General features: G+C 51.9%; 1 protein-coding gene across 1 annotated transcript; it reads right to left on the bottom strand.

Annotated features, from left to right (window-relative positions):
* Window positions 1-704: 704 nt before the first annotated feature.
* On the bottom strand, window positions 705-21,094 carry SHF (Src homology 2 domain containing F). The gene is made up of 7 exons (XM_012728818.1): window positions 20,597-21,094; window positions 11,235-11,376; window positions 8,540-8,746; window positions 6,846-6,986; window positions 5,230-5,401; window positions 4,970-5,089; window positions 705-1,444 (listed from the first exon to the last, which is right to left on the bottom strand). Exons 1-7 carry the CDS (start codon window positions 21,092-21,094, stop codon window positions 1,258-1,260), a joined length of 1,467 nt encoding a protein of 488 aa, XP_012584272.1. The 3' UTR covers window positions 705-1,257.
* Between the last annotated feature and the right edge of the window lie 50 nt (window positions 21,095-21,144).

Raw genomic sequence — 21,144 nt, 5'->3', positions numbered from 1 at the left:
CTAGTCTGTCAGCGAGCCCTGGGAGGAGGGCGGGCCTGGAGGCTCTGGACAGCAGCTCCGCCTGCTGGCCCTGTGGGTATTGCTAGGGACTGGAGCCCCAGGCCTGGCCAGCAGGGGTCGAGCGCGAACAGCCCCACCGGACTGCTGCAAGCTGGCGCTGGCGCGGGAGGGAGGCGGGGGCAGGTCCCGACCCAGGCCTTCAGGCTGCATGCCTCGGGGGGCCGGACCCATCCCTCGAGGGCTGGGGGAGGCGCGGCGGACCCTGCTTCCTCTGGAAAGGAAAGGCAGAGCACCGCGCCAGCTATCCCGCCTCCGCGGGAGCGCGGCTTCCGCGTGGCAGGGCCGCCCCGCTCCCTCCCGCCTGGCGCTCTGCCTCTTTGTCTCTCAGCGGCTCCCCTCCTCCCAGACAAATGGCTGTTGGCAGGAAATTGGACACGCTCTTGGGGAGCGGCGCTCGTCGACGTGCAGGGGAGGGGGCGCCCCGCGGCCCGCTGCCTCCGGGTGCCCCCAGCTAGGGCGGGGGCGGCGGAGGATGTTTTGACATCTCGTCAAAGGAAAGAACTTGATGCTTCGAAAGTGCTTTTCACAGCCCGCCTGTGTCTGCTCCAGAGCTGATTTATAAACAGAATCTGTGCTCGCTTCGCCGCTCCCTCCCCGTCAGCCCCGGGTGCGGCGCTGGAGGTGCGGACGGACGCGGCTGTGCCTGGCAGGACTGGGTTTATTTATTGCCTCTGGCCGGGAGCCGGGGTGGCCGAAGACTGCACAAGTTTCCTCCGGTCCTTCCCCTCTCCCCACCCTCAGTGCCTCTCCCAAGCCCCGCAACAGAGTTTGGGCCGAGTCCGCTGGCGGTTTGTGGTAGAGGCGGCGAGATGGTCAAGGCGTCCCGCGAGCCGCGTCCAGCTCCACCCGCGTAGACCCAGGGGGAAGGTGGAGGCATCGCCACCTCCGCCCTAGGGGCAGAAAGGGGCCGGAGCTGCAGATCTTAAACTCCTTGGGAGACCAAGGGTTCTGAAGCCCCTTTCTTCCTGGGCTAGCCTTTCCCCAGGGATTCTTTATCCTCAGCTCCAGACTACCCTTTACACCAAGGCTCTGTTAGCCCTTCCCCTTTACAATAAATTAAGGAATCTCCAGCTCCCATTCAGTACCAGGGAGAGGGGAAGAAAGGTTCGGGAAATCACGTCCCGGGAAGGGCCACAGCTTTCAGCCAGGGAATGGGCACAGGGCTGGGTCCAGACCCGCAGCGCTGGGGCCTCACATCTACAGAGTCCGAATGGCCACGGGGTAGAGCAGGGACATGTGCTCGGCCCCCTTAATGGGCAGCTTGCGGCTGGCGTAGTGATGCACGATTTCAGGGACGCTGCTGAAGGGCGGGCTGTTCTGACCCAGCACATACTTGTGTTCCTTGGTCCTGGACAGCTTCATGTGCATGAAGCCTTGACTGCTCCTAGGAAGAGGAGAGGAAACCTGGTGAGTGGGGACTCTTCTCCAGTCCTCCTCTCTGCCCCGACTTCAGGCTAAGCCAGCTGAAAGAGAGAGGTAACTGCAGAAGGTGGAAGTCAGTTCAGAAAGCAGGAAGCAGGCAGAGGGGATTTTTTTGGAACAGGTAGAAGCTGGCATTAGCCTACTGTGGTGAGAGCACTAGAGAGGCCAAGAATGTATGTAGAGTACTTAGGGTGTGTGCAGGTGGTACTAGAGATACCAATAACTCATCTCTTACCCCTCACCTCCCACCCCTCTGATGTCCTGCCTATGGTCTCTGAGGTATGGGGGCCATTACCTGTGGGGGCCTCCTGGTGGCAACACAGATACTCTTGGCAGGTCAGTGGTTAGACATGTGATAAGATAGTAAGGGAGGCTTTTGCAGAGAATAGGGGAAGGGGAGAGCTGCTCCAGAAGCCCCTCCAAAATCTGGGAATGTTCAGCTAGGCCATGCCTTCACCCTCCTGCTATCCAGGACTAGGGCCAAGCCCCTGTTCCTCTTCAGTCTGGGGCGACCATTGGCTCCCCAGACTGTGGCTCTAGTCCCTTCCTCAGAGAACACACTCACTGCCCTCTCCCCACCACAATCCAGGACATCAGCATTAGTGCCTGGCCCTACCCACAGGATAAGAAACCCCTGCTCAAGAATTCTAGCCAGTTCTCAGATGTCCTGACACCCTCAGCCCTAGAATACTGTGTATTAGAATGTTTGTTCAAACTACTACAGGCTCAGTGGGTCAGGGTGCAGGTCTAAAACTCACCCAGAGGCTAGGAGGAAAGCAATTTGTGGGGGAATACTAACCCTAAATTCTTGTCTGCTGCTTCTCAGACTCCCTTTCAAGGGGACAAGGAAAAGACTTAGAAGCCACTGTGGGACGCAGTGGTGGGGGAACCCCTTCAGTATAAGGCCCTCACTCTTGAGGTTGGTTACCCTCAGCTGCCTTCCCTGGCTGGGTATAAAGAGGGTTCTGACCCTATTTCTAGGCCTAAAAGTAAGAAAATGGGGAGAGTGGGAAGTCTAAAGTAAAGAATGGGAGGGGAGGATAAAACAGACCCTAAACTCCACTCACCCCACCCTTAAGGTACTGTGTCTGGAAGCCTGCTGGGGGCTCCAGGGCTGGGTGTGTCAGGGTGTAGGGATCACCCTTCATCTGTAGGGTGAAGATAACAGCTGAGGCTGACAGTGACCACACAGGCCCTAGAAAAGGAGCCAAGAGCCGAGGAAAATGTTCAGCCTCTGGGCCGAGGGAGGCAGTGTGTGGTTATCTTCCCTGGTCTGCTGTTTGCTAAAGCCCAGGCTCAAGGCTGTGCCCCCCCCCCCCTTAGTCTACCCCCTTCCCAGTTTGGGGACATTCCCTTCTCCACAGTCTACTTGGGCGAATCACCTCTCTCGAAAGCTGTGCTATCTTCCCCACTGAGGAGCAGATCTGGCCAAGAAGAACAACAAGTGGCCAGTGAGCTGAGGTGGAAGCTGACAGCCCAGTCTCCATCTGTATAACCAACCTCCTGGGATGAAGTCCCATGGGACTTAAGATCCAGCAGAACTCTTACCCAGCCCTCAAGGAGCCAGGGTGGGACCAGCTGGGCCACAGGGCCAGGGCTGGCATAGCTTTTTTGAGGAAGCTGTTTAATTACCACTGAAAGCCCTTCCATTACAGAGAGAAGAGAAACCATAATTGTATTTCAGTAAAACCATTTATATGCAAACGAGGCTCTGGCAGACAGATGCTGGCGGGGCCAGAGCAGCCTGGATTGGAGCTGGTATCCAGCCCTGCCTCCCTCTTTTGCTCTCTAGACTAAGGCCGGTTAGTGAGCTTGGCTGGATCCTGCTTGCCTGCTGACCTCTTAAGAGTCAGACCTTTGGGGTCTCTCCTGACCTTGTATGGTACTGTAACAGATACAGGTTTCATGGACTCTGCCCGGAGTGAGAGTGGGAACAGAGTCCATGAAATCTGTATCTGTTATAGTACCAGACTCAGTGAGCTGCGCAATGGAAGTGGTTCGTGAATGGAGACTGAGGTGGGTTCAGATACTGCTTTTGGCACTTAGCTGATAACCTTGAGCAAGTCACATACTTCTTTGAATCTCTACTTTCTATACATAATGCAGAGATATGTGTGGCAATGTGGTTGTTGGTTTAGAGGAGTATATACTGCTTGGCACAGACTAAATGCTCTATGAATTCTAACTATAAGTTTTAAAGCCATACACCTTCCTGAAGTGATGTAATTCAAATTTTTGACACATGAAATTTTCTTAAATGTTCCTTTGGTTTTATGATAATTTGCAGACTCCCAGAGCATGGAAGATGGAAGAAACCCAAGAGGTATCTATCCACACATTTTGCAAAGGGTTTAGGAGCAAGGCCAGAAAGGTTAAGTAATTTGCCTAAGATCACATAACGAGTTTTATTAATTCCAGAATGGAATTCATGTCATATCGAACTATATTTTGATGATTTTTTCCATCATCATATAGTGAAGTTGAATAATTAGCCTCCAATGTATCTGTTTACTAGCCCTAAATTTCCATATATTAGCTTTGTGTGAAGTGGAGAGGACTCTAATGCCCCCAGGGAACAGAGTAGGAAGTAGTAGGCATCCTCAGTAGTAATGGGGGAAGGACACATCATGCTGACAGGCTGCCTCATGGAGGGGTGCAGGCTCCACCTGGCAGAACCCCAGAGTGCAAGGGGAAGACAGGTTCCTGCTGCTGGGAAAGGCCATCGCTGGTCTGTGCATATCAGCTTCTGGGGGGAGGAAGGTTGATGGGAAGGGAGGGCCCTACTTCTTCCAGAACTCTTGAAAGCTCAGTGTCAGTGATTAGTACCCAGCCCTCCTGCCCACTTCTCTAAGAATAACGTTGGGTCCACTATTCCACCTTCCTCAAGTAGTATATACTCTTCTTGCAGTATATATACTCTTCCAAACCAACTACCACATTCCTAGATGTATCTCTGGATAGAAAATAGATTCAAAGAAGTATGTGACCCAGCCTCCGGTCCGGTCCAACCAGTAGATTCCCTCAAGGCAAAGCAGCTATCTCCTTGCCTGTGTTTCTAGACCATCCTGGATTTCCATGAATGATAGTAACGGTGGTAATTTATTGAGCACTTAGCAACATGCTGTGCTTCTCATACATTATTTCATTTGATCCTTTCCTATAAGATATTAGCCTTCCACTTTATAAATAAGGAAATGGAGGTCCTGAGGGGCATGGGGGGGCCAACGCCACACAGTAAGTGACAGAAGCCTTCTCTCTGGAGGCTGCAGCTCTAATTTCCCTCTGCCAACTCTAAGCTCTGCGAAAGCAGGGATGATATGCTGACCTTTCCTGATCCCCCAGAGCCCAGCCCAGAGTGGACAAATGTTCACTGGGCTGGGGTTATCCCCAGCTTGGGAGGAAGGTCAATACTGGAGAACCTCCTGCCCTGTTGGCTGGCCCCCTTTTCCCCCGCCCCCTCACCCCCACCACAGCTACCCCGACTCACTTGAGAGAGAGGGAAAAGTCATTCTTGCTGGTCTCACTGTTCCGCACCAGGTAGCTGGCCTCTTTGCACAGCCGGAGCAGGTTCTCGGCATCTGTTCGACTGATGGCCCCGTGGTACCAGCTGAGGACAAAGAGAGGAAGGGGGCATCTCTGCTGGGTCCTCGCCGTCCAGGCCCACCCATGAGGGTGTCCCCTGCAGGCCAGAAAATGCCAGGAGGGGAAGGGAGAGGAGAGAGTCCCCAGCTGGACACAGACACTCACACCTGGTTTTCCAAAGGCAGTGCTGGGTCTGTCCACTCCCCCAGGGGGCTGCTGGGCTCCAGGCTTAGGGGCTTGGCTGACTTGGGGTTCCCTGCAGAGAGTCGGGGAGGTAGCCGCCCCTTCTCCTCCCGGCCAGGTGACAGGCAGCTCTTCTCAGATCCTTCAAACTGGGCTGTGGGGAATATACCAGTCACGGACTCTGAGGGCCCTAGAGGTAGAGCCCTACTGACCAGCAAGTGACCACCCCAATTCTGCCAAAAAGAGTCAAGAAACTGTTCTGGAAGGGCAGGCACGCTCATGGACCTGAATCCTGAATCCTGGGTTACTGCCCTGGGAGTGGGGGGGGGGGGTGCAGCACGTTAATGCCACAGGGGCTTCCCAGTCCCCACAACGTGGGAGAGAAGCAACCTGAGAAACCACTTAAGCTTCTCCCTCTGGAGCTGCCTACAGCCTTCCATCCCCCTCAGGGTGGCTTCAGCGCTGATAATATTGTTTCTTTCTCCTCCTCAGAGTTCATTACCCTTCTCCAAATCACCCTGCCAAGCCATTCTGTAGAAATGACTTATCGATCTGCGACAATTATCCGATTCCCCCTGTGCCATTCTGACAGGCTAATTCTGCCCAAAGCCGCCAGCAGGCCCACCCTGCCCCGCCCCCAGGTCGCTGCCCACAGGCTCCCCTCCCCCACCCACAGCCTGGCCTCCTCCCTTCCTTGCCTGGCCAGGCCTGACAGGCCACAGACAGCATAAATGCACAAGTGACAGAGATTTTCCCTTATTCTTATTATGAAAGATTCGTTCATACTTAGGCACAAATGTGCAAACAGGTGCCCTCACGTGCAAGCACAGGCACACACGTGAGCACCCTTTTGGTGCCCATTTCGGATAAACCTAAACGGATGCCTGTCTTCTCATCTGAACTCCTTTTTCTCTCCTGGTAGCACTTCCACGCCCTTACTGTCTTTTAGTCCCCAGATGAGATCAGATCCTTCCTTTTACCCTAAGTAGGCTTGACCTGTGCCTGTATCACTCCCACCCACCTCAGGAGTGATTTGCATTGATGAAAGATCGGGTCAGCCAAAGCTAAAGAAGTGAACTTAAAGCAGTAGATTTGGGGGGCTCTCCCTGGTGGTGCAACAGGTTAAAGCACCACATTATGAAGCTTTCGGAAGCCACTGCAGCATGAGTTCAATCCCCAGCCAGGGAGCTGACCCACATGGCACAGCAGACCTCTTCTGACCCGCCCACGGCTTCCCTCAGCAGTGTACTTCATCAGTCTGCCTGTTCTGCTCCCTCCTCTTGTCTCTGGTGAACCCTCTCACCCCCTGCACCTCTGGCCTGTACCCCAGTTCTGTAAGCATAAATAAATAAATCTTTAAAAAAATAAAATAGTGGATTTTTGTGACATGGTGGGGGAGCTATTTGGAAGAAGCTTCCCTTAGGAGACACCTTTCCTATAGTTTTGGAGAGGGAGAAATGCGTGCTTTTTCTCTCCCTCTTCCTCCTGTAGTAAGGCTCTTCAAACTCTGCCCCACTTCAGTTCCTCCAACTCAAGCCCACGGAGCCTGAGGCTTGAGAAGACATGTCACCCTGGTCAAAAGCCCCCACAGGACCCACCGCTGCTGTCCTCCAGGCTGGGTTCAGGGAGGGGTGAGGTTGGACCGGAGATGTCCCTGTCCCCATCAGGCAGGGAGGGGCTGCTGTCCAGCTGTCCCACAGGCGGAGGCCAAGGTAGGTCTTTGATGACCTTAATGTCAACTGGAGCCAGCAGCAGAAGGGAGAGGAGAGACAGTGACAGAGACAGAGAGAGGCAGAGGTTGAGACCAAAACTCAAAGTCAGGACATAGGACAGCCTAGAAAGGAAGAGGTCAGAGTAGTGGCAGGGATGGCTTCTGAGGGGGCAACAGGACTGTCGAAGGCTGGGCAGGGCCATACTGGCCAGCCTGGTCAAAGGGTGGGAGGCTTAGGTGGCAAGCAGCAGGATACAGAGTCTTTCTCTGCCAGCCTGTGGGTCCCCTTTATTTGACCTCTCACAAGCCTCCAGGGCCCAAAGGGACTGGGGAAGGAGGAAAAGAGGAACAAGGAGCTGCCCACACCTTCCAGCACCACACCCAGTTCTCACAGCCTCCTGGCCACTCCCCCCCCCACACACACACACCTCTCTTCCTCTTTGCCCTGAAGCCTGGGGGGGGAAAGGAGGGGAGTAGCTTCTGCAGCAGGAATGAAACAGCCCAACTTCAAGCTGTCAGGAGTTCTCAGGGAAGACCTTTTATTGAAATTTACCCCTCCTCCCCTAAATCTGAGCCTTGACAATTAGAAGAGTGATGCCACTGGCGGCTGCAGGGCTGCTAACGAGGTTTCCTAATGACGAGCATAGATTTTCCCATTAAGCAATCCAAACAGTATTGATTCTCCAAGGAGACTTCTGGAGATAAACGGCCCATCCTCTATGGTGCTGCGTGCTTACAGGAAACAAATTAGAAACTTGTGGTTTCCTGGTCTGGCTGCTAGTATGGGGAAGACACAGCTGAGAGAATGGGACCAGCTAGAGGCTGAGCAACCTCCCTTGCCCAAGAAGGGGTGAGCGGAAAGGAGGGTTGAGGGGAGACGGGTGTGGGAATGAGGTCTAATGGCATTTAAATCCTTCATGTTCTCACAGAATCAAGCTGAAGCTTTCTCCAGCTACTTGCTCTTGCTCCACCAACACACCACGTTGGATTCTGGGCCTGACTGGGACAGACACTGGGGTGCCTGGTACAGGAAAAACCTTGTTTTCATTCAGCAAAGATTTCTCACAGAGTCTCTGTCTCTCTCCGCCAGTCCCCACTCATCAGAAAACACCAGGGGCTAGGCACCCCTGGTCTGACACAGACAAGCACAGCCCTCTAATTCAGGTTACATACAGTTGTTTGCATTGTTCTGAAGATTTAAATGCCTTCTTTTGTTAACTATAAGTACTTAACATATGCCACAAGCTTCATCATTTTGTTTGGAATTTCTTTATTTTTAAATATACCCAACCACCCAGAGGCAGAAGTGCCCCAGGCCTCTTTGCCTCTGACAGGTGGTGATGCAGGGAGCTGCTTTCTTCCTCCGGTGCGCTCCCCAGGCCCTCTGCACAGTGCTGCTTCCACACTGTCCTACTCACCACTAGAGCGGTGATTTCACTACAGTTCAGCACACTTAACTAAAGTTTCCTTCAGCCCAGCTCCTGGGCTTCCCCAAGGCCCCCAGAGACCACCCTTTCTATCCCCCTCATCCTGGAAAGCTGCCAGATGGTAGACAGCCTATCCTCTCTACCCAGGACTCACCTGCAAAGGCTTTGGAAATTCGCTCCTTCTTCCACTCCCAGGGCTGATCATACTCCTCAGGGGGCCTCTCATCATCCTCAGGCAGGCGAGACTCCCAGGGCCAGAGGGCCCCCTCCCCCTCTGGAGTGGTCCCTTCATCCTCTGGCTCATAGGGTGTGTCATACAGAGGCAAGGGCTGAGCAGCTGTGTCCTTGGAGCCCCGGATCTCTGCAAGGGCAAGGCAACAGGGGGTGGGGGGCGTGAGCACCCCTTGGACTGCCTGGCTCAGCTCCGTAGCACAAGCCAAGTCTCCTTTAGAGGAGATGCTGCTGGTTCTGGGGGAGCCAGGTGGCTGCTCACTGGGAACCCTCACCTTCAAAATACCTCTAGGATTCCAAAATTATTCAACCCAGTGAAGGCAAGGCAGAGAGGCACCAGAGTGAGAGACAACAGAAAGATCCTATGAAGGCCGACAAGGACTTGGGAGCTGAGGTTTACACGTTTAGGAAACTGTAGCATGAGCCGCTCCTGGTCCACCACCTTCTTGCTACTACTCAGTCCTATTTATTTCCTTATTTCCCAAGAGATAAAACACCCTTCTCTGTTGCTTAGACAGGTGACTACCCCTTCCTGAAACTCCTCTTTGAAGAGTCATTTTTATGGACTGCCCTCTCTGGTCACCCCCAATGGGGTCTCCCTGGGCCCTCTGTTGGTCTGTTCCCCTCAACAAGGACTTTTCCTTCCTCCAGCCCTCACTCTTAAACAAGCTGGAGGAAGCACTCTTTGCACCTATTACTTTCAACTGCCATAAAAATGTTTCACTTTTATGTCTCAAACTTGCCACTTCCCCCAAAAGTTCTAATCTGTGCTGTGATTTTCTTTTTTGAGTCAATGATGCCAATGAAAATCTGCTCAAAGCTAGGGAATTGCTCCCCAGAAAAATGTACAAATTTTCACATATACCTCCAGGACATTCATGGACCTCTTAGGAGTCTGCACCCTTCAGATCCAAATTGGATAGTTGCTTCCTTGCTTTCTCTGCATCCACTCACTACACTCTCATCTCTAGTCCTGGGCATTCTTCATTCTCTGAATTCCATTTGCTCGTGGCCCATATCTGATGACTTTCACCCTTATTCTTCTATACCTAGATTACTGCTAAAGCCAACCCTTATTGTACAGTCTGATGTTTCCATGGGCTCTTTGGAATAACATCCCTGACCACTCTGCCCCTCACCCTCATGGCCCAGGGAAGGAGAGCAAATATCTGGTCAGCCAGTGGAGGCTCACTCTCTTTTTCAGATCTGCCTACTGATAGAACATTCTGGTCTTTGCTCCTCCTGCCCCCAAGCAGAGGCTATGGCTCTACTGTGCTGTCCAAGGTTAGGTGACCAAGTTTAATTCTGTGGCAATGTTTTAAGAAGTCCAATGTAAAGTCCTCCCTGGTGGAGCAATGGGTTAAAGCACAGCACTGTGAAGCTATCCGCAGCCACTACAGCACAAGTTTGATCCCCGGCCAGGGAGGTGATCCACATGGCACAGCAGACTTCTCCTGACCTGCCCACTGCTCCCCTCAGCAGTGTATCTCAATAGATCTGCCTGTTCTGCTCCCCACTGTCTCTGATGAATCCTCTCACCCACTGCACCTCTGGCCTGTACCCCTGTTCTGTAAGCATAAATAAATAAATCTTTAAAAAAAAAAAAAGCCCAATGTAATGACATAGTTGACTACTATTTTCCAATTACCTTTCTTAGTAATGAAGTTAACATTATCTCCACCGGTTCATTTCCTTAATGTTATTTCTTAACTATTTCTAAGTTTAGGAAGGGAAAAAAGGGGTGTTAGTATTGTCACCTTAAATCCTCAACAATCTCCACAACAGCTTGGTAACTCATCTTTCTGATGCCCAGTTCTTCCAGTCTGTTTTGTAGGCCAAATCCCTAGCAATCCTCTTAAAATGCCATATACATCCTGTTCCTCTCTTGCTCAAGAATTCATAACAGCTCCTTCCCCTCTTTGGAGCAAGTCCAAATAACTCATTTCAGTCTTTGGGGCCCTTTACTGGTCTCCAGGCTTTTCTCATCTTAGCTCTTCAGTTTGCCCAGCACTAAGACTATTTGCCTCTGAACAGACCTTCCCTCATGATGCCCTGGGGCTTTGGCTTAGAATGAGTCACCCAGAGCTCCTCTCTGATCACCCCCATTTCATCTTCCTCTGAATCCTCTCTTGGCCTCTGCTCTCCAGGGCCAGGTCTATTTGCCCAATCTAATGTACACTGCATCTGCATTTCTAGTTGCGTGCTTCCAATTACCACAAAGAGGTTTCACTGTGACATATCACATCGTTTCAAATTCACCATCTTCCCCAAAGCCTGTGATTCTTTATTTTTTTAAAGGATCATTAATTTGACATCTCCCTAAGCCCCATACCCTCCAGCCTGTACCAATATCTTACCCTTCTTGACTATCCCCAATGATTCTGTCTGTCTCACCTTTGGCTGTGTGGCTTTCTCTACTGCTTCAGGTTTGAGATACCCCAAGCCACACCCAAAACAACTATCTTGAAGTTATTAGCCACCCTCCCCAAGGGCCTGCAAAGGCTTTCTCCCATTTTCTAATAATCAGTCCTTAGGTTTGTGTGCTGCAGAACCTGTGCTGCAGATATCCAGGCCTGAGAGGGAACCCCCTGGCCCCCCATCTCTTCCTTATCACTCACCAGCCATCATCTTTTGGGCTTCATAGGGCTCCATGTAGCCATCATTTTCAGGCACCTTCTCTGGGGCTGCAGAAGCTCCGGATGGGCCTTCGCCAGTTTCTTGAACATCAAATGGGTCCGCGTAGTCTTCTAAAATAGCCAACTGAGGGAAGAAAGTGAAGAAGTAGACTTTAGACATCTCAAAGACAGTGCTGTTTTTCCCCAGATGGGAGCAGGAATTCTGGGCAGGGCGCCTTTTTTCCAGAGGTACAGGTTCTCAAGGGCAGGCTGTTAGCATAAGTGGGGAAATTGCCAGTTCCATCTTCACAGGGGTCCTTCCCAATAGGCTGCCACCAAAGTGGTAGATCTTTCTGTTAACTTTATGCCCCAGCATCCTCTAGGTTAAGTGGCCAAGATGAGGCCCTGGGCTTAATGGCCTGCCTCAGTCAGGCAGGACAAAGGCCTACAAACCACCACACGAGGTGGTTTAACAGAGGGAAGTAATTCAGAGAACTGGTTACAAAGGTGCTACAGGGGCTCAAAGAGCAAGCAGGGAAAAGTGAGATGACTGGAAGATTGCTTAGTCTGTGCATGCCAGCATGTTCCCAGATGCTGAACAAATTAATATTTGCTGACCATCAAAGAAGGAAAAGCTGAGGCCTTAACTTTTAGCAAGGCTCTGCTGGATTATCCTTAAAACAACCATCACAGTGTCTAGTTTACTCCCATTTTAAGGAAATGGAGACTTACAACAATTAGGGAACAACATGCCCAAGACCAGTCCACGAAAGTGCAGAAACAAGGGTTAGAGCCGTGTCTCTTGTGCCAAAGTTATGCTGTCAGCCACAGAGCATCTTGGTTGCCTTGGGGCTGAGAGACCACCTTAGGACAGTCCTGCAAGAAGCCTAGACCTGGGCTCTGCTAAAATCACTTCAGAGGACAGAGACAGGAAAGGCCTCTCTTGGCCCTCCATGTCTCATGTTGCCCCTTTTCCCATACAAGTGACACATACCACCTCTTTCCTGTTCTCAGTCAAGGCCAAGCAAACCACAAGCCACACACCCTGCAGAGAAGCTCAAGGTGGTTGGGCGGGGTACAGCTGAGGACAATAGGGCCTTTCTATCAGCTGGGCACAGGCTCCTGGAGGAGCCAGAGCCCAGGCCACCAGGGCTGCCAGCACCTCAGGGGAACACTGCACCCCTGGGTTGACAGGTGTTGATGGGAAGTGGTTCCAGGCCTGCAGCACGGGGAAGAGACACTTTTGTCTTTTCCCCAGTTGTGGTATAGGCCTTGGTTCTGGGCCAGATCAGGACTGTGGGAGCTTGTGGACAGGGAGGCAGTGGGGTGACCTGGGTTCACCCCTTCCTTGGGTTAGTGTATCTGGTATGCCAGCAGGGGAGAAATGGAGAAAGGAATGTCCTTACCTTAGAAATTCCTACAAACCACACCCACACTCCCCCTCACACCCCCAATCTTGAATGTCCATGCCCCCTAAAACCCTCTGGGGGTCTGAAGCATATCCTGACAGCACCCACCATGTCAGCTCTTCACCTCGCTCCACCTTGTTCCAGTCAACTCCTAGATCTCCCTAGAATCCTGCCTATGCCTAAGAAAACCACCTTCTCATATAACCCCTGCACCAACACTGGATCAGTCAGATATGGCTCATTGTCATTTTTGTCTCTCCAGCTCCAATTAGCACCTGAATCACAGTAAACGCCAGAAAACTGTTTCCACTAGTTCACAGCTTAGCTCCCCTCATAGCCCTCTAACTCTCAACCTCCTTCTTCCATAAAGCAAATAATAAGAAATCCACTCACTTCAAGATGCTTTCTTGCAGGCAACTGGCACCCACAGATTCACCTTCCTGACCAAGGGGGCTCTGGAGCCAACCCCACGAGAAATTCTGGTCAGCCTCTATTTCATCTGTGGCAGCTACTCAACAGTACATGAATCAATCGTCATGCTATCCTTAAATCTTGCAATGGCTCTTCACCTTGCCAGCAAGAACGTTCAAAGTTAAAGCAGTTTAAAAGATTCTACTTTCTTTAGTTTCTTTGTATTTACCTTAGGTTACTTTGTTATCTTAAAGCTCTATGCTCTTTCTTACCTCAAAGTTTTCCCCTTTGCTTGGATGAGATTATTGTATTTCTTCAGAGAGCCTTTCCATTCTCCCCCCAGGTCTGGTTAGGTGCCTCTGCTAAGTCATCAACATATTGTATAGTAAACCTTGTTTTATTGCATTTCTTGCAGACTGTGAGCTTCCTGAAGGCAGAAACCATTTTTACTATCAAATCCCGAGTGCCTGAAAGTGTCCAGTAAATATCTTTTAACTCAGTTTATATAAAACAAAAGAGTAGACAAAGGAAGCACTCTTCCTTGTTCAGAAGAGGGAGGAAGCATGAATTCGGGTGGGGCAGGGGTCATGGGGTGGGGATTAGACCCTGCTTTGTGAGCAAAGCATCTGGCCCAAGACCTGGCCCTTCCACCACCATCGGGCCCCAGGCCCTTCCCATACAATGTCAGTCCATAGGGTCAGAGCTGTACACAGCACCTTTCCCAGCGGAGTCCTGGGTTGGTGCCCAGAGCTGCGACCCCTCCCAGGCTGGCGTGGGCCTCCCCAGCGCCAGCCTGCAATGCCCGTGGGCACCCAGGTGGCAGCTCTGTGGGCAGCTCAATGGCTTCTCTGTTCCATTCCTGGCTCCACACCCTGCTCCAGGAAGCCCCAGCCCCACTCCCTGGGGCTCCTAGAGGAACCACCCACAGGGGTTAGGAATCAGGAGCCGCCTGCTGGGAAGGCTGGCAGGATGGTACGTGCCCGGGGCACTTATGACCCCAATCAGAGACATCTTCCCTGGGATGTGAGGAGGCAAAACTCCTCAGTGAGGGAAGCTAAGCCTGCAAGCTTCTGACATCTTTGCCCTTTCTCAATTTGGTTATGGCCCCATACAGTATCATACAGTAGGTGCTCAATACATTCACTGGATCTGCAAGACCTCCTTCTCCCCAGAATCTCCATCTTCTGATATGACACTGATTCTCAGATCTCCACTTACACTAACTCTAAACAAGCAGCAAGAGAAATGATGTGAGAACAGGGCTCAAGGCCTCTGGCTAAGGGCAGAAGGAAGGAACTGAAGGGAAGGCACCTAAGACCAGAGCTGTGGTGGAGTCAGAATGCTGCTGAAACATTTCCAAACTAGCAGGTAGGAACTGCTTCCCAGAGGGCCCCCAGGTCTTCCTCCCCTCCTGCCATCCAGCAGGATGCCTTCAGGACCCTGCTCTTGTCATTTTCCAACTGGACAATGCCGTTCCCAGAGAAGCAGTGATGCTTTCACGCCTTCCTGCCCAAGCCTCTGTCAGGATTACTGACAGACTCACCTTCTGCAGCTGGGCTGTGCTAAAAGTTCCCAGCCCCATCCATGGGGCTTGTGAATCCAGGGGAAGCAAAGGGGACCAAATACATCACAGGATTTGGGCTCGGCGAGGTCCCTGAAGTCTACTACTGTCTTCTTCCTCCATTTCTTTCTTTCTTTTTTTAAAGATTTATTTATTTATGCATACAAAACTGGGGTGCAGGGGAGGTGAGAGGATTCACTGGAGACAGAGTGGAGAGAGAACAGGCAGATCAATGAAGTATACTGCTGAGGGGAGAGTGGGAAAGACAGGAGTGGTTTGCTGCACCATATGGGTCACCTGGGGGTGCCTTGCCCACCCCCACCCCCACCCTCCCCCGCCATCCCCTGGGATCAAACTCGAACTGAAGAAGCTGTGGCTTGCTCACTTGTATTGCTGCGCTTTAGCCCCATGCACCACTAGGGAGGGCTATCCTCCACTTCTTTAGATTGCATTTAGTGTCTAGAAGCCTGGTTTTTTTGTTTTTGCTTTTTAATATGTATGCTATAGATAGGGCTGGAAAGAGGACAATAACTGTAAAACTGCTTAGCCTAGAAGAGGGCTCAGAGTCAGTGTTCAATAAATGTTAGCTCTGAAGAGAATCTCTTATACTCAGACATTAGGCCTTAGATGTTAGGTGCTTGTCCAGTTTGTCAACAGCAGAGGTAAGGCTGAGGCTTGGTTTCTGGACTCTCAGTGACCTGCCATAGATCATGCAGAAAACTGAAGATGCAGCATCTTCATTTCTCTATTTGAAGATTTAAAATACACATTAGCATGTTAAGGACCCTGAGTTCAAAGAGACCAGTCTAATTTTTTTTTAAAGATTTATCCATTCATGCATACAAGAACTGGGGTACAAGCCAGGGGTATGGGAGAGTGAGAGGATTCACCAGAGTCAGAGTGGGGAGAAGAACAGAAAGGCCAAATCCCTGGATTCTCTATTCAGCATTTCTCTAAAATATTTAACAGTAAAAGCCCTTTTCCACTGAAAGTCTATCAGTTTGGGAAATGCACACCTTTTACCTTCTCCAAGGTCAAATTCTTTGTACCCTCTGTTGCCACTTATTGGAGTGCCCCTCCTAATTTTACTTGCCAGGAAACACCTTCAACGTGAAACACACTAGTTATTACTCTTTGCTAATTACAAAGAAATGCCTTGCTTGTAAAACATTCAAACATCACACATATGCAATTGATGCCACCAGCTCTTTTAAGACCCTTATAAAGTATCTTAATCCTGTGGCTACATCAGGACTGACTCATAAGTATTGGCCTTTAGCCTCCAGAAGATGGTGAACTCAGCACAGAACTCACGCCTTTCGAAAAGTCTCCCTTCCCTGTTCATTAGAAAATGCTTGGTGAACATCTTCTCTCTGTGAGGCTCCTCTCAGTAGGTGCAAAAGTCCAGGCAGGTACTGACAGTGTCTAGAGGCAGCCTGCTTGGCTGTGAACCTCCGTTCTACTGACTAGATGTGAAACCAAGTAAGCAAGACCCCACATTCCTGTGTTTGAGTCTCACTATAGAACCAGGGAGGCTAAGAGATTCTCCTTGTAAGGTTGTTAGTAAGGATCAACTGGTCTAAAACATGTCAGCTGCTTCAGAATGGTACCAGATACAAAGTAGAAGCTTAGCAGATACCCACCATTATGTTATAAAGACAAAAAGACCAAAACCAGGCCCTCCCTGGTGGTGAAATGGTTGAAGCGCAGCACTATGAAGTTGTCTGCAGCCAGAGTTCGATTTCCAGCCAGGGTGGTGACCCACATTGCATGGCAGACCTCTCCTGACCAGTCCGCTGCTCCCCTCAGCAGTGTATTTCAGTTAATCTGCCTGTTCTGCTCCCCACTCTGTCTCCTCTCACCGCCCCACACCTATAGCCTGTACCCCAGCAGTTCTTGTAAGCATAAATGAATAAATATTAGAAAAAAAAAAAAAGAACAAATCCCTGAATTCTCCAGAAGCTCTCAGGGTCAGACATGAAACAAGCTCCAAAAGAGTCCAGCACCTGGGGATGCTCTGAAGCCCGGTAGCTGTAGCCCAGGCTTTGTTGACACAGGCTCACCACATGCAGTGTTTGGGCCCTGCCTCTCTTCTCAGACATCACACTGCTTTTATGGTGAGGGGCACTGGAGTGGGCAGCAGGTATCCCTCCAAGCCCCAGGCTCCAGCCAGGCTTGCTCAGCCAGTCAGTTGTTCCGGTCCATGGTCACAGGGTCCCAACTTTTTCCATCTTTAACAGGTGGAGCACCAGGACTCTAGGTGTCACTGAGTCACTGGTGAAGCCAACAAGTTGCAGATGTTTTCCAGAGGATATAAGCACCACAGTGAGAGGAAGTAGCGCTGTGCAGGGTAGAGGGGCTGGCTACCTAGCCCATGGTGGCGGCAGGCCTCAGCCATACTCTAGGCACTAACAGCAGCACAGATGGCCAACAAAGGGTTAAGAGAGCTAGCTAGTCTGCAAAGATCCCCTGACAAGGACCCTTCTCAATTCCTCTCCACCTTCCCTCCCCCAGGGCTTTCTTTCTCCTTCAACATTCACTGGAAATCATGAGTAAGATGAACAGATCAGACCTCCAGACTCTGGAAGTCACAGGTGTAAAATTAAACTCAGAGAAGGCAAGGACTAGGTCCTCTGGGTGGTGAGTGCCTTCCAGAGAACAGACCAGAGTTATTGAATGGTGCATTAGCACTGCTGAGGGTCTTAATGCAGCACCTCCCAATCCTGGGAAAGCCATGTCTTCCTCGGACTTCAGACACCCTGAATGTCTCCTTCACTTTCCTCTTCCTGCCTGTCTGTTCTCTTGTTTCCAAATTTGGGCCTGGAAGATCCAAGCCCACGTGGATACCATCTCTGAGGTATATCTATTTTTAAAAGTTCTTAATATTTTGGGCCCTGTGAAACCCCATGAGAATCCGTCAGTTGGGAGCTTCCCCGCAGATAAATGCTCATACATCCAAATATCTTCACTCAATTTCTGGAGGTTCATGAACCCTAGAAACCCATCCACAAGCTTAAGAGTAAGAGCCCAGATTCAATTCACAAGGTGCCTGACTGTCTTAATGTTTACATCATCCCTGTCTGCTTCTTTCTCTTTCTCTCTCTCTCTCTCTCTCTCTCTCTCTCTCTCACACACACACACACACACACACACACACACACACACGGCATGATGGAGGCAAAGAGCACACTGTGCAGATGGTCACAGGCAGCTCAGAGCTTCATCCCATTAGGGCTCTTCCCCTATCCATCCCCCTTTCCTAATTAGACCACGTTATTTACTAATGAAGATCTGAGAAAAGGGAGGAATGCAAGAGAAAGACTGAATCTCTAACCCCTCTGCCAAAGTGTGGCCTGGCAGTTTGACAGGGCCCTGCACTGTAAGGGGGTTCTTCCTGTGGCCAGATGGCAAGGCCTGCCTGCCTGGTACAGGGTGCGGCTCCTGCTGCTCCCACACCTGCCTTGACAGGCCTGCCCAGATGGTCACCCTCATGTCCCTGCCAACTGCAGCAGTGGGTCTCTGGGTGGACCACGAGGTAAGAGTCCTGCATAGGGAGAAGGCTAATGGCTCTGAGCCCCAGGCCTCTCAGGGTCTGCCCCATACTTACAGTCCTCATTTCCCCTCAAGCTCTCATCATAGAAGCATTTCCACCCATTTCATCAAAGTTCTTGACCCAGCCCCCCTCAAGGGGTCTGACCCTCCCATCACCAGCCAAAGGGATCCAGAAGATGGGGGAGAGGTCAGCCCAACATATCCTGGTCCTGAGTCACCGTTTTACCTCAGGAGGTAACCCAAAAAGCAATAAGCCAAAAGGCCTGCCAGAGCTAAGAGGAGGTGGGACAGATTATAGGGAGAAAAGGAGCCACACCAGACAGAAACAGTGGCTCAGCAGTCTCCCAGGCCAGGAGCAGCATCTCCAAATGAAAGCTGTCAGCACATGCACCCAATAGGCTTGAGAGATGTCCTGGTACTTGGGTTTAGGGTGAGGAGCTCAGGTACCTAGTCTAGGCCCTTTCTATGAGAAGACTCTGGGATACCCCAAACTGTGTTTCTAAAGGGGTGGGTAGTGTTCTCTGAATAAGGAGAAGGCTCAGGACAGGATTCACAGAGACAATGTCCCTGGGCAGTTAGAAGAGACTTTGTGTCCCTCTTATGACAACCACTGAAGAAAACAGATTGTATGCCCCCTGGGAGTTCCTGCTGGGTTTCATTCCTGTCCTGAAAGCTGACCTTCAGGGACAGTGTCTGACAAAGGATCAGACACTTCTTGACCCCCAGGTCTTAAGAGCCCACAGATCACAGGGCCCACCCAGGGTGAGGCATGGATGCCTGCCTATAGCAAGGGGCTACAGGTCTCCTAATGGTTGTATGGGCACAGTCCGTTTCTTGGGGTTTCCATGGGGCAATGCGCAAGAGGGACCTCTAGTTAGGGCAGTCTCTGACCCTGGAAATGATCAGTCACCATTCCTGGCTTTAAGGGCAGCCTGTTAAGTCAATCTAAGATGAGGGCTAGGGACAGCTCATGCCCATGTGCCAACAGGCAGTGTCAGGGAAGAGACACTACTTGGTCTACTGGACTTGCTGCTTCATGGTCACCAACACCATTACCCAATATCCGGGGGCAATCAGGAAAGAGAAGATCCTAAGGAAAGGCGAAGAAAGCAAAGCCTTGGAGGAGAGCTCCCCTGAATCTTCTGCAGGCCTAGGCTCCTGGCTCAGGACTGGCAATCATGCCTTCATGACAGGAACAATAGGGGAAATAACGCACATTTTTGAGACGTCTGCCCTAACCCTGACACATTTCTATTATTCATGACATCAGGATCTTTTAGCTGAAAACCTCAAGCCTGAAGCCTACAGATTGGGATTCAGAGAGCAACTATGCTCTCCAATCAAATAAATCTGTGTTCTCTGCTGAGAAGAGGGGAGTGAGCCCCAAGAGAGAAACTCCCAGGGGTAAGTAGAGACAGACAACAAAGACAGGGTGGCCCGAAGAGTCATGTCATAGAATTTAGGGCAAGAGGAATCTGGGGATGGCTTTCAGCTGTCATGGAGGATACAGGTGAACTGGGGTTGAGGTGAAGTGTCTTGTCTGCTCTAAGCAAGATGAATGTTCTTTGGAACAGTGAAAGCCCAGCTGTTCCTTGTACCCCAGGTCTGCAATCCACAAAATGCTATAGTCTCCTTCAGAATGAATCCAGGGAAGAGAAGGCCAAAAGAAGAGGAGTGGGTTCAGACCCTGAGCCCCTCTAGGCAACAGGTCTCAAGCACTATCCCCATACCTGGGGTGGAGGGGCAAGAAAAAGGGAAGGATGCAGGAATGGGCCTGCTTGGACTTCAGTGGTCAACACCCTTAGAGAAGAGCTGCCGGTTCAGTCTTCTTGAGAAAACAGTTCACCCGCCCGTTAAGGCGAAGGGCAGCTCCTGCTGTGTCCACAGAGAGAAACCCAAGCCTTCACCTTTTTCCTGGGGCTTCAGCACCTGCAAGAATGCTTGCGCTCCCTGGGGAGGAGGAGCTGAGCTTTGTGCAGTCTCTTCTTCGGAGGGAGGGGAGGGGTCAGAGATCAAAGGGCAGCGAAATGCTGCTCCCAGAGGGCAGAAAGCTATAAACCAGTAGGGGTGGGGGCATCTCAAATACCGTTAGAAAGAGGTTCCCTGATTAGGTTGGGGACTGGGTAGAGCGGAGGTGGGGGGGTGCTGCGATGAAGAGAGCAGAAACCAGGAGGGGGAGGGTCACCAGTCCTAGAGCGATATTAGGGAATAGAGGGAGAGTTTGGGGCACAAGTCCCATATTAGTCGGTCGAGAATCTGAACAAAGGTGGAAGAAGGCTTCCAGCCCTGGGGTCAGGGACTAAGATTGTGTCCTCCTGGAACCGTGACACAGAGAGGCCTGGCTGGGCCAGGCCACCTTTGTCCCTCTCAAAAGCCCCAGACCTCCGACCACCTCTCCTGCGCTCCCCAACCCCTCCCGGCGCGACACTCACCCTGTCGCTGCTGGCTGGGGGTCCTGGGATCCGCTCCTCCGGAGGGGGTGCCGGGGGGCCTGGGGTCTCAACTCGAATAAGGCGGTGTGGGGGCGAGCCATGCCGTGGGGGCGGCGTGGGGCCGGGGACCGAAGGGGTGGCTAGGGCAGCGGAGGCAGACGGCCCCCCAGAGTAGGGGTCTTCGAAGTCGCGCTCCCTCTGCAGCCGGTAAGCTGCGAGGATGTCCGGGGGCGGCGCGGGGGGCGCCGCCGAGGATGGTGCGGAGGGTCGGTAGTCGGGCTCTGGGGGCGCCGGCTTACCCCCACCTCCGCCGCCGCTCCCCCCGCGGAAGCCCAGGTGCTCCCGGAGCCACTTGGCCACTCCACCGCTGCCGCCCCCTCCAGGGCCAGGCCCTGCACCCCCAGTTCCTCGACGAGACCCCCCTGGGCCGCCCCCAGCGCTCCCCTGCGCCCGCGGCCCGGGGCCGGAGCCCGCAGGAGGAGCTCCGCTCAGTAACATGGGGCCAGCAAGACTGAGCAAGGGGAGCGCGGTGCCGGGGCGGGGGGCGG

The sequence above is a fragment of the Condylura cristata genome, unplaced genomic scaffold, assembly GCF_000260355.1.
Source record: "Condylura cristata isolate star-nosed mole 26May11 unplaced genomic scaffold, ConCri1.0 scaffold00023, whole genome shotgun sequence".
Classification (NCBI taxonomy): domain Eukaryota; kingdom Metazoa; phylum Chordata; class Mammalia; order Eulipotyphla; family Talpidae; genus Condylura; species Condylura cristata.
The sequence above is the reverse complement of the archived record's forward strand: the minus strand, read 5'-3'. Positions and strand labels throughout refer to the sequence as shown.